This window comes from Euprymna scolopes, chromosome 46 (genome assembly GCF_053919585.1).
Source record: "Euprymna scolopes isolate OS-2025 chromosome 46, ASM5391958v1, whole genome shotgun sequence".
NCBI classification, from domain to species: domain Eukaryota; kingdom Metazoa; phylum Mollusca; class Cephalopoda; order Sepiida; family Sepiolidae; genus Euprymna; species Euprymna scolopes.
Genome location: NC_136527.1, coordinates 24,977,757 through 24,990,317, shown reverse-complemented (window position 1 = coordinate 24,990,317; position 12,561 = coordinate 24,977,757). Strand labels below are relative to the sequence as shown.

Genomic DNA, 12,561 nt, shown 5'->3' with positions numbered 1-12,561 from the left:
AACTAATATTTATCTTTCAGGGGATTTAGATGAATGTGTCAGTTTCATTTCTCCTAAACTGCACAAGCACCAGATTAACTTTAGGCTTTAATCTTTCAAGCACAATTAAAAAATAACCAGGAATTTTAAGTAAATAAATAAATAAAAATACGAAAATGCGGCTTAAAAAACTATCAGTTTCCGCCATTAAATTGCACGCGTATTAAAGAAATAATAAATATGAAACTTGTAATCTGTTCTCTCTCATGTAAATATGAAAATGTTAAATAAAATAAAACTAATTTTATCTGTGATATTCAGTAAATGTATCGGCTCTATTTTGAAATGATTTTTTTTTTTAAATTTTTCCTCTTCAATTTTTTTTTTCCTCTTCAATTTTGTTTTCTGCGAACTTGCTCCTCCGTTCGTCATCTTGAATGTTAACTTGAGCTTGTAAAGTCAATCACATTTGAAAAACTGTTTCCTTTATAAAAACAGATAAAGTTAATCGAAAGCAGATTATAAAACAAAAACGTAAGTATTATTACTACATTAATTTAGTATCGATTTTTTCACATTTACATAATACGTTAAAAATGTAAGGGAGATAAGTACATTTACTAAACGAATAATCTTGAAATGTTGATTTATTCTTGAAAAATTTTCAGTGTTGATTGTTTTTTGTTATCAATATTGACTTTAACATTAAAAAAAAAAACATTACAAAAAAACAACGGTCAGTGTCTAGAATTACCGTTTTGGCGTTTTGGTAAATTATGACTTATTTTCCATCTTTATAATCGTTAGGCACATCCAAACAATTGGGGAGAACGGAGCAGGAGCACATAATCCCATGACGTCAAACTTACATATGGGGCAGCAGAAGCGACTTAATGGTTTTTAAACTGCAGTTAATAATTAATCTTTGTTATAATTTTGTTTGGTTTTAAGATTTACACAGTTAAATGATTAATAATATTAGAAACATTTGTATATTAAATATGAAATACAGTTTTACGAAATATGTACGACTGTTCCTTTGGTTAATTTTGTTATTCTTTATTTGGTAAAATGGGATAAACTAGATTGGTCTAAAAGATGTTTATTTTTTGTGCAATAATATTTTTCAATCGGTTTTAATCTGGCCATAAAATAGTTGGGAAGAGGCATGTTTATATTATAATTTTATATTAAAAAAAATTAAACACCGTTAATTAAAAGTCTATGTTGTAACGGAACATTTTAAAATAATGGAATTTTTATCTTTTTAATCTTTTAAAAATGAATTAATTTTTAGGAAGTTTCTTTTTTTTTTTGGCAATTCAACTGATAATAGTATATATTGATTAGAAAAAAAAACGCGATTTAAAAAGAAATATAGTAATATAAAATTTATATCAATTTTTTATTGCAACTTCAAGTTTTTGTTCAGTACGAATTTATCGTTTACCAAAGAAAAAATAATTTTATAAATTTTAAATATTTTAAACTAATGTTCTTTATAGTTTACAAAAAGAAAAAATAATTTTATAAATTTTAAATACTTTAAACTAATGTTCTTTATAGTTTACAAAAAGAAAAAATAATTTTATAAATTTTAAATACTTTAAACTAATGTTCTTTATAGTTTACAAAAAGAAAAAATAATTTTATAAATTTTAAATACTTTAAACTAATGTTCTTTATAGTGTACAAAAAGAAAAAATAATTTTATAAATTTTAAATACTTTAAACTAATGTTCTTTATAGTTTACAAAAAGAAAAAATAATTTTATAAATTTTAAATACTTTAAACTAATGTTCTTTATAGTTTACAAAAAGAAAAAATAATTTTATAAATTTTAAATACTTTAAACTAATGTTCTTTATAGTTTACAAAAAGAAAAAATAATTTTATAAATTTTAAATACTTTAAACTAATGTTCTTTATAGTTTACAAAAAGAAAAAATAATTTTATAAATTTTAAATACTTTAAACTAATGTTCTTTATAGTTTACAAAAAGAAAAAATAATTTTATAAATTTTAAATACTTTAAACTAATGTTCTTTATAGTTTACAAAAAGAAAAAATAATTTTATAAATTTTAAATACTTTAAACTAATGTTCTTTATAGTTTACAAAAAGAAAAAATAATTTTATAAATTTTAAATACTTTAAACTAATGTTCTTTATAGTTTACAAAAAGAAAAAATAATTTTATAAATTTTAAATACTTTAAACTAATGTTCTTTATAGTTTACAAAAAGAAAAAATAATTTTATAAATTTTAAATACTTTAAACTAATGTTCTTTATAGTTTACAAAAAGAAAAAATAATTTTATAAATTTTAAATACTTTAAACTAATGTTCTTTATAGTTTACAAAAAGAAAAAATAATTTTATAAATTTTAAATACTTTAAACTAATGTTCTTTATAGTTTACAAAAAGAAAAAATAATTTTATAAATTTTAAATACTTTAAACTAATGTTCTTTATAGTTTACAAAAAGAAAAAATAATTTTATAAATTTTAAATACTTTAAACTAATGGTCTTTATAGTTTACAAAAAGAAAAAATAATTTTATAAATTTTAAATACTTTAAACTAATGTTCTTTATAGTTTACAAAAAGAAAAAATAATTTTATAAATTTTAAATACTTTAAACTAATGTTCTTTATAGTTTACAAAAAGAAAAAATAATTTTATAAATTTTAAATACTTTAAACTAATGTTCTTTATAGTTTACAAAAAGAAAAAATAATTTTATAAATTTTAAATACTTTAAACTAATGTTCTTTATAGTTTACAAAAAGAAAAAATAATTTTATAAATTTTAAATACTTTAAACTAATGTTCTTTATAGTTTACAAAAAGAAAAAATAATTTTATAAATTTTAAATACTTTAAACTAATGTTCTTTATAGTTTACAAAAAGAAAAAATAATTTTATAAATTTTAAATACTTTAAACTAATGTTCTTTATAGTTTACAAAAAGAAAAAATAATTTTATAAATTTTAAATACTTTAAACTAATGTTCTTTATAGTTTACAAAAAGAAAAAAATAATTTTATAAATTTTAAATACTTTAAACTAATGTTCTTTATAGTTTACAAAAAGAAAAAATAATTTTATAAATTTTAAATACTTTAAACTAATGTTCTTTATAGTTTACAAAAAGAAAAAATAATTTTATAAATTTTAAATACTTTAAACTAATGTTCTTTATAGTTTTCAAAAAGAAAAAAATAATTTTATAAATTTTAAATACTTTAAACTAATGTTCTTTATAGTTTACAAAAAGAAAAAATAATTTTATAAATTTTAAATACTTTAAACTAATGTTCTTTATAGTTTACAAAAAGAAAAAATAATTTTATAAATTTTAAATACTTTAAACTAATGTTCTTTATAGTTTACAAAAAGAAAAAATAATTTTATAAATTTTAAATACTTTAAACTAATGTTCTTTATAGTTTACAAAAAGAAAAAATAATTTTATAAATTTTAAATACTTTAAACTAATGTTCTTTATAGTTTACAAAAAGAAAAAATAATTTTATAAATTTTAAATACTTTAAACTAATGTTCTTTATAGTTTACAAAAAGAAAAAATAATTTTATAAATTTTAAATACTTTAAACTAATGTTCTTTATAGTTTACAAAAAGAAAAAATAATTTTATAAATTTTAAATACTTTAAACTAATGTTCTTTATAGTTTACAAAAAGAAAAAATAATTTTATAAATTTTAAATACGTTAAACTAATGTTCTTTATAGTTTACAAAAAGAAAAAATAATTTTATAAATTTTAAATACTTTAAACTAATGTTCTTTATAGTTTACAAAAAGAAAAAATAATTTTATAAATTTTAAATACTTTAAACTAATGTTCTTTATAGTTTACAAAAAGAAAAAATAATTTTATAAATTTTAAATACTTTAAACTAATGTTCTTTATAGTTTACAAAAAGAAAAAATAATTTTATAAATTTTAAATACTTTAAACTAATGTTCTTTATAGTTTACAAAAAGAAAAAATAATTTTATAAATTTTAAATACTTTAAACTAATGTTCTTTATAGTGTACAAAAAGAAAAAATAATTTTATAAATTTTAAATACTTTAAACTAATGTTCTTTATAGTTTACAAAAAGAAAAAATAATTTTATAAATTTTAAATACTTTAAACTAATGTTCTTTATAGTTTACAAAAAGAAAAAATAATTTTATAAATTTTAAATACTTTAAACTAATGTTCTTTATAGTTTACAAAAAGAAAAAATAATTTTATAAATTTTAAATACTTTAAACTAATGTTCTTTATAGTTTACAAAAAGAAAAAATAATTTTATAAATTTTAAATACTTTAAACTAATGTTCTTTATAGTTTACAAAAAGAAAAAATATAAATCTTAAATGTTTTTCATTGTTTAATGGTTTTTTTTTCATCTTTTTTCAATTTTCTCAGTGGATTATTATTATTAATCTATTATTTTATTTTCAATACTTAAACATAAAAAACAACGATCAATGCCTAGAACCTGACGTAAAGCAAAAAAAAAAAAAACTCCATCAAAATCTTTACAATGAAACTTTTATAGTCTTTTGGGAAACGAATATATACTTCAAAAGTGGCACAGAGAATTATATTTCATGATATGATGAAATTACTTTTTCCAAAAGTGGGGATCATTTTTTTTTAATAAATTTGATGTAAAATGAGCGGTACCGGTGCATGTATTGATCCATGCTGAAATATTTTTAGAAAGTCATTCTTAACATGGGAAGAGGAGGGTGTTTTGTTCCTATTCTGTACTTTAACCTTACAATTTAATAAAAACAGATATCATAAAACTTTAATTAAACTTGAAAAAACTAATTTATAATGAAAAGTGATACCCCACTTTTATAAAAGAAAATTTTTCATATCATGAAATCAATTTCTTTGCACCACTGTTAAAGCATATATTCGTTTTCAGCACCCCTGAAAACTTATAACAGTGGTAATCGTACAAGTTTTTTTTGGGGGGGGGGAGATTCTAGACATTGACCAGAACAACTTTATAGTTTAGCATGGAAAATAAATATGAATATTAAATGATTTCCACTGGTTTAAAGTAAAAATAAAATGCTCGACGCATGCATGGAAGTGGTATGCATCTGTGTACTTGTCACTAATCAACCAATATTTACAATTTTTAAGTTGTGCTCTGTTTCTAATACAAAGTTCTAGTAAATCGATCCCCCATTTTGGAAAAAATCGACTTCAGCCAATTTTGCGACTTTAGCCATTTTTTATTTTTAGCCTATTTTATATTTAGTCGTTTTGTCCTTTCTTTCATTAAATGTTTGTATTCTTGACTAGTGCTTTCAATCTGAGGGATCGATGTATCAGAAATTGTGTACACATGTAAGTATACCAAAGAGTTTCCTGTTAATTTGGAAATGTAGTTATCAGATTTTCTGTTTGTTTTAAGAATGATTTTTTAAGCAAATTACAATATTACAGTTCTGAATTTTTTTAGATGACGAATGATTTTTTGTATTATTTAGATTATTAAGACTACTGTTCTCATCTTGAGTGTTATTTTTTATGCAAATATTGTATTTCTTTACATGTATTTTTACATGTCGAAAACCTGTTTTTGTTTTTCCTTGCAATAATTGAGATTCCATAATTTATGGATTGTGATATGACTTATTACTTAGTTGATTGTGATATTGACCCTTTCATCTTAATTCTGACAGATGAAAAGGAAGTTATTATAAATGTGGCTTTCATAAGTAGATGTTCTGAATTTGTGTATGGAAAATCGTAACTTACTTGGCTAGCATGTGTGTGTGCTTCAAAGGATTGGTCATGTAACAGAAAAGAAAGGAAATAAATCCTAAAATGGTTGACGGTCACTTGTGCAATGCAGACGGTTTCTATTTTTGAAAAAAAAACGTGCTAAAAGGGCATCGTTTCTCAGATTAGCATGAGGAAAAGCTGATCATTTTCTGACATGTGCAAAATCATCAAAATGGTTTTTGCTCCCCCCAGTTTCCCTTCAAATCATGAGAAACTAACAAAAATTATTTCTTTTCCCTTCCTTTTTTCACAGCAAACTTTATGTCTGCTTAAAAAATGAAGAACAAGAGAAAGAAGAGAAAATTAAGAATATGCAATCAAAAATGCAAATTGAACAATTCTCTTGGATCAATCATTATGAAATTGAGTTACTCACTGAATGCCATTGAAGCTACATGATTGATCCTAGTGTTGAGGTTATGGTTGGACTCTAAGGGTTTATGAAACGTGTTGAGGTTATGGTTGGAGTCTAAGGGTATATGAGACGTGTTGAGGTTATGGATGGAGTCTAAGGGTATATGAAACGTGTTAAGGTTATGGTTGGAGTCTAAGGGTTTATGAAACGTGTCAAGGTTATAGTAAGAGTCTAAGGGTATATGAAACGTGTTAAGGTTATTGTTGAAGTCTAATGGTATATGAAACGTGTTAAGGTTATGGTATGAGTCTAATGGTATATAAAACGTTTTAAGGTTATGGTTAGAGTCTAAGGGTATATGAAACGTGTTAGGTTATGGTTGGAGTCTAAGGGTATATGAAACGTGTTAAGGTCATGGTTAGAGTCTAAGGGTATATGAAATGTGTTAAGGTCATGGTTAGAGTCTAAGGGTATATGAAACGTGTTAGCGGAGGCAAATATTGTTTACTTTCATATTTTACCTCTCTTAGCCATCACCAAAATTATGTGATTAAAAACAAGAAAATACATTAAGACGATTCTAATTAAAATACATGACTACTTTTACAAAACTTTAAAATTGACGTCCACTGTGGGTATTGGTGATTAGTCCTAGAGTGATATGATCACTGTTAAAATGGACCAATATTCTATAAGGTATGCTATTGATATTCTTAACCAACATAATAGCATTCAAATTAGCTCCTATGAATGAGAAAGGCTTCATTGTCGGCTCTTGCAGGATTTGAGTGTGAATATATATGGAAACATACTTTGCTTCAGTTGACTTTAAAAATGTCATGTCGAGGAACTTGATTTATATTAATCTTAGGTGCACGTTATTTACGTTTTTCTCTGTGATCCTTCCAAACTGATGTCTGCCACATTATTTAGACTTTCAGAATTAAGTTAAACAAGAATAAGGGAATACAGAAGAGATTTATTCAGTTTGATATTCATTCAAAATGACTGAGTAGTGTGCTAGGGGGAAACTGAAAACCCTTTATTATAATTTTAATACATTGCTACCATTGATCATAAATAATTTTATTTTTTTATCATTATCGATGATTACCTTGCGTGCATACTGCTCGAGTTAATAAATAATGTTTTATTTTAAATTTTGAACAAAAATAAAAGAGAATTGCAATGCTTTCTCACCAGAGTTTCTGCTGAAGGCTAATGCAAGGAATGCCGAAAAGATTGCAGGCTGTCAAATTGCAGAAGGGCTATACTACTAAATATTCATTGTGTTCGTGTTGTATTTGTGTTACACTAATGTTATAAATTTATGATAAAATACAATTTTTCTTAGTGCGGAGTTTTTAAATTGATGTAATCACTAGGATACTTTCAATTTAACTTCAAATTGCAGCTTTTGATAAAAACGATGAGTGCGGACTTTATGTGCTTTCACTATATATATATATATATATATATATATATATATATATATGTGTGTGTGTGTGTGTGTGTTTGTGTGTGTGTTTGTGTGTAGTGATAACATCCAGAAACAAAAATGTTCATTCACTTCCTACTAGGATTGTCTGCCAGGCCCGTAGTGCTATGGTTAGAGTACTTGGTTAAAATCAGTTGTAACTTACATACTTCTGAATGTTTCAGTTTCACTTTTCAGTGAGATTTAAAATAGATTGTTTTGTAAGGCTTTTAAGCCAGTCATCAACATGAAAGCATGTTACTCGCATGTACTAAATAAAGGGTTCTATTCAAAATTCTGTACAGATTTCTGCATTCAAGAGAAAGGTTACCAAGATCGACAAAGTACACCTGAATAAGATCGGAGGTAACGTATGAACGTTGTGAAAATAACACCCAAGATGAGAACAGTATTCTGAAGAATCTAAATAATATGAATAATCAATCCTCATCTCTAAAAAATGTAAAGATTTTAAATATGTGGAAATAAAAACATTAATTTTATTAACTAACCAGTATTGCATACAACTCTACTCATTTTTTTAAATTTCATTGTTTTTGATATTTTTAATAAAAAAAAATGTGAGAAATTTAAGTGAACCACATGAAATATAATTTTTTTTAATTTATTTTATATTTTCAGAATTTACAATAATGAAAAGAAATTAATGAATAAGGAGGACCTTTCTTTATTGGTGATTTAAAAAAGGTTTTAAATAATTTTACATTTTTTATATACATTTTCAAAGTTAAAATTTACTAGCTTGCCTATGATCATACACTACATTGTATATACATTTTGTGGAATCAGATGCAATCGAACATGGCTGATAAAGCATTTTCTTGTGAAGTATGTTGTTCTTCTTTTGGAGAGAAGTCAAGTTTGTGGCGTCATATGCTAACACATACGGCAGACAAACCACATTCTTGTGAAGTATGTGGTTCTTCCTTTGTATGTAAGTCATATTTATTGAGGCATATGATAACACATACTGGAGGAAATTAAAAGATGTTTCAATTATAGGAGACATCATAGGAGCAACTGGATTTATGAAAAGGAACTTTAAAAAGTACATAGAAATCATACCCGGTGAACCAAGTGCAAGTGAAATACAAACGATTGCACTGAAAGGGACGGCTAGGATCCTGAAAAGATCTCTTGGTTGGACTCACTAAAATAGGGGTAAATGTAAGACATCTGGTTGGATGTCCCATCCCCTTGCAGAAATAGGTTAAGAAAAATGAAAAAAAGAGAAAAATCACATTCTTGTGAAGTATGTGGTTCTTCTTTTGCATGTAAGTCAACTTTGTTGCGTCATATGCTAACACATACGGGAGACAAACCACATTCTTGTGAAGTATGTGGTTCTTCTTTTGCACGGAACTCAACTTTGTCGCATCATATGCTAACACATACGGGAGACAAACCGCATTCTTGTGAAGTATGTGGTTCTTCTTTTGCACATAAGTCAAATTTGTCGCGTCATATGAAAACACATACGGGAGACAAACCACATTCATGTGAAGTATGTGGTTCTTCTTTTGCACAGAACTCAACTTTGTCACATCATTTGCTAACACATACGGGAGACAAACCACATTCTTGTGAAGTATGTGGTTCTTCTTTTGCACGGAAGTCAACTTTGTTGCATCATAGGCTAACACATACGGGAGACAAACCACATTCTTGTGAAGTATGTGGTTCTTCTTTTGCTCTGAAGTCAACTTTTGTGCGTCATATGAAAACACATACGGGAGACAAACCACATTCTTGTGAGGTATGTTGTTCTTCTTTTGCACGGAAGTCATATTTGTTGATGCATATGACAATACATATGGGAGACAAACCACATTCTTGTGAAGTATGTGGTTCTTCTTTTGCATGTAAGTCAACTTTGTCGCATCATATGCTAACACATACGGGAGACAAACCACATTCTTGTGAAGTATGTGGTTCTTCTTTTGCACAGAACTCAACTTTGTCGCATCATATGCTAACACATACGAGAGACAAACCACATTCTTGTGAAGTATGTGGTTCTTCTTTTGCACATAAGTCAAATTTGTCGCGTCATATGAAAACAGATACGGGAGACAAACCACATTCTTGTGAAGTATGTGGTTCTTCTTTTGCATGTAAGTCAACTTTGTTGCGTCATATGCTAACACATACGGGAGACAAACCACATTCATGTGAAGTATGTGATTCTTCGTTTGCACGAAACTCAACTTTGTCACATCATATGCTTACACATACGGGAGAGAAACCACATTCTTGTGAAGTATGTGGTTCTTCTTTTGCACGGAAGTCATATTTGTTGATGCATATGACAATACATACAGGAGACAAACAACATTATTGTGAAGTATGTGGTTCTTCTTTTGCATGGAAGTCAAATTTGTCGAGGCATATGACCACACATACAGGAGACAAACCACATTCCAATGTCGTATGTAATTCCTCTTTTGAAGTGAAGTCGAATTTATAGGTAGGATACTAAAAAGAGCTCTCGGTCGGTTTCAGTAAAAAGCATGGAAATATTTGGAGCTAGTTTCCCTGCCTTTCAAAGAAAAAAACCAACATTTTTCTGGAGTATGTTCTACTTTTTCATGGAAATCAAATTTGTTTCATAATATGAAACCAAATGAGGAGAAAATGACAAAATATCAAGGACTTTTGTATGACATAAAAATGAAACTGGAATCTTACAAATGCATCAATCATACAAGTTATTATAGAAACTGGGCTAATGAAAAAGAATTACAAAAAGTATCTGGCAAATATACCTGGTGAACCAAGAGCAAGAGAAATACAAACAGGAAAAGGGACTGAATCTTAAAAAGATCTCTCGGTTAGAGTAACTAAACCAATGGAAGAATATTTTGCATCCGGCAGAATGTTCCATCTCCAGCAAAAACAAAGTGATAAAATTATGGCAAAAGAGAGAGAGAGAAAGAGACAAGCCACATTCTTCCTGTTGAGGCATATGACAACTACTTGACTGCCTACTAGACACTATTCCATTACAGAATATTGGAAAAAATGGGCCAAGCAATATTTTGACAAGTATTTTCTGGATTCATTCATCTAGGAATTTATAAGTTTGAAATACACAGAAATAGTGAGGGTGAACCGTTTGACATCGAGTTGTCAGGTTCTTCTAGAGGATGGCTACTATGAAATAAAATAGAATGTATAAATATATCCACATGACGATCTATAACATGTTGAATATTGAATGCTGCAGCAAGTCATGAGAGCAGCAGTTGGACATGTTATACACCATCCACTATGACTCTCCACAGTTCCTAAAACTACATGCCTTGAAACGAGCTGTTAAACCTGACATAATTATATGAGAAAATAAGTAGAAAGTCACAATCTCTGAAGATAATGTCTTCAATAATACTAGGTTAAAAAGAGTGAGAGTAAAAAATAACAAAATGCCAGGTTTTATGTACGACGTGAAAAAAATTGGAATCTTTGGAAAATTTCTATTTCAGTAATTATAGGAGAAACTGAAATTAAACAAAAGAATTTTAAAAACTACCTGGCAAATATACTCGGTGAACCAAGTGCAAGACAGATTAAAAAAATTGCTCAAAAAGAGATGTTAGAATGAAATGTATAAAGGGTGAATGCCTAGCATCCGCTTGGATGCACCATCACCTGCTGAAACAAATCCATTAAATTAAAAAAGAGACAAACCACATTCCTTTGACGTATGTGGTTCTTTGCATAGAAGGAACATTTGTTGTGCCATATGCAAAAACATACGGAAGACAAAAGAACATTCAATATCTATGCATTTCATATAGAGATAAATGTGAGCCCTATGTAGGGAGCCCATTGATTTCTGAGAACTTCAACTGATCAAAATTGAAACAAAAGAGAAAAGTGTATGAAATATACTAACTGGTTTAATGAAAAATCTTAAGAAATGTTTACGCACAAAACTTAAGACAAAAATCTTAAGAAATATTTACACACAATTCTTAAGACAAAAATCTTAAGAAATATTTACTCACAATTCTTCAGACAAAAATCTTAAGAAATATTTACACACAATTCTTCAGACAAAAATCTTAAGAAATATTTACACACAATTCTTAAGACAAAAATCTTAAGAAATGTTTATACACAATTCTTCAGACAAAAATCTTAAGAAATATTTACACACAATTCTTCAGACAAAAATCTTAAGAAATATTTACACACAATTCTTAAGACAAAAATCTTAAGAAATATTTACACACAATTCTTAAGACAAAAATCTTAAGAAATATTTACTCACAATTCTTCAGACAAAAATCTTAAGAAATATTTACACACAATTCTTCAGACAAAAATCTTAAGAAATATTTACACACAATTCTTAAGACAAAAATCTTAAGAAATGTTTATACACAATTCTTCAGACAAAAATCTTAAGAAATATTTACACACAATTCTTCAGACAAAAATCTTAAGAAATATTTACACACAATTCTTCAGACAAAAATCTTAAGAAATATTTACACACAATTCTTAAGACAAAAATCTTAAGAAATATTTACACACAATTCTTAAGACAAAAATCTTAAGAAATATTTACTCACAATTCTTCAGACAAAAATCTTAAGAAATATTTACACACAATTCTTCAGACAAAAATCTTAAGAAATATTTACACACAATTCTTAAGACAAAAATCTTAAGAAATGTTTATACACAATTCTTCAGACAAAAATCTTAAGAAATATTTACACACAATTCTTCAGACAAAAATCTTAAGAAATATTTACACACAATTCTTAAGACAAAAATCTTAAGAAATATTTACACACAATTCTTAAGACAAAAATCTTAAGAAATATTTACACACAATTCTTCAGACAAAAATCTTAAGAAATATTTACACACAATTCTTCAG

At 26.2% G+C, this 12,561-nt stretch overlaps 1 protein-coding gene across 1 annotated transcript; it reads left to right on the top strand.

Annotated features, from left to right (window-relative positions):
- Nucleotides 1–257: 257 nt before the first annotated feature.
- LOC145270772 (uncharacterized) lies at nt 258–11,663 on the top strand. The gene is made up of 2 exons (XM_080126365.1): nt 258–513; nt 8,292–11,663. Exon 2 carries the CDS (start codon nt 8,890–8,892, stop codon nt 10,135–10,137), a length of 1,248 nt encoding a protein of 415 aa, XP_079982491.1. The 5' UTR covers nt 258–513; nt 8,292–8,889; the 3' UTR covers nt 10,138–11,663.
- Nucleotides 11,664–12,561: the final 898 nt, after the last annotated feature.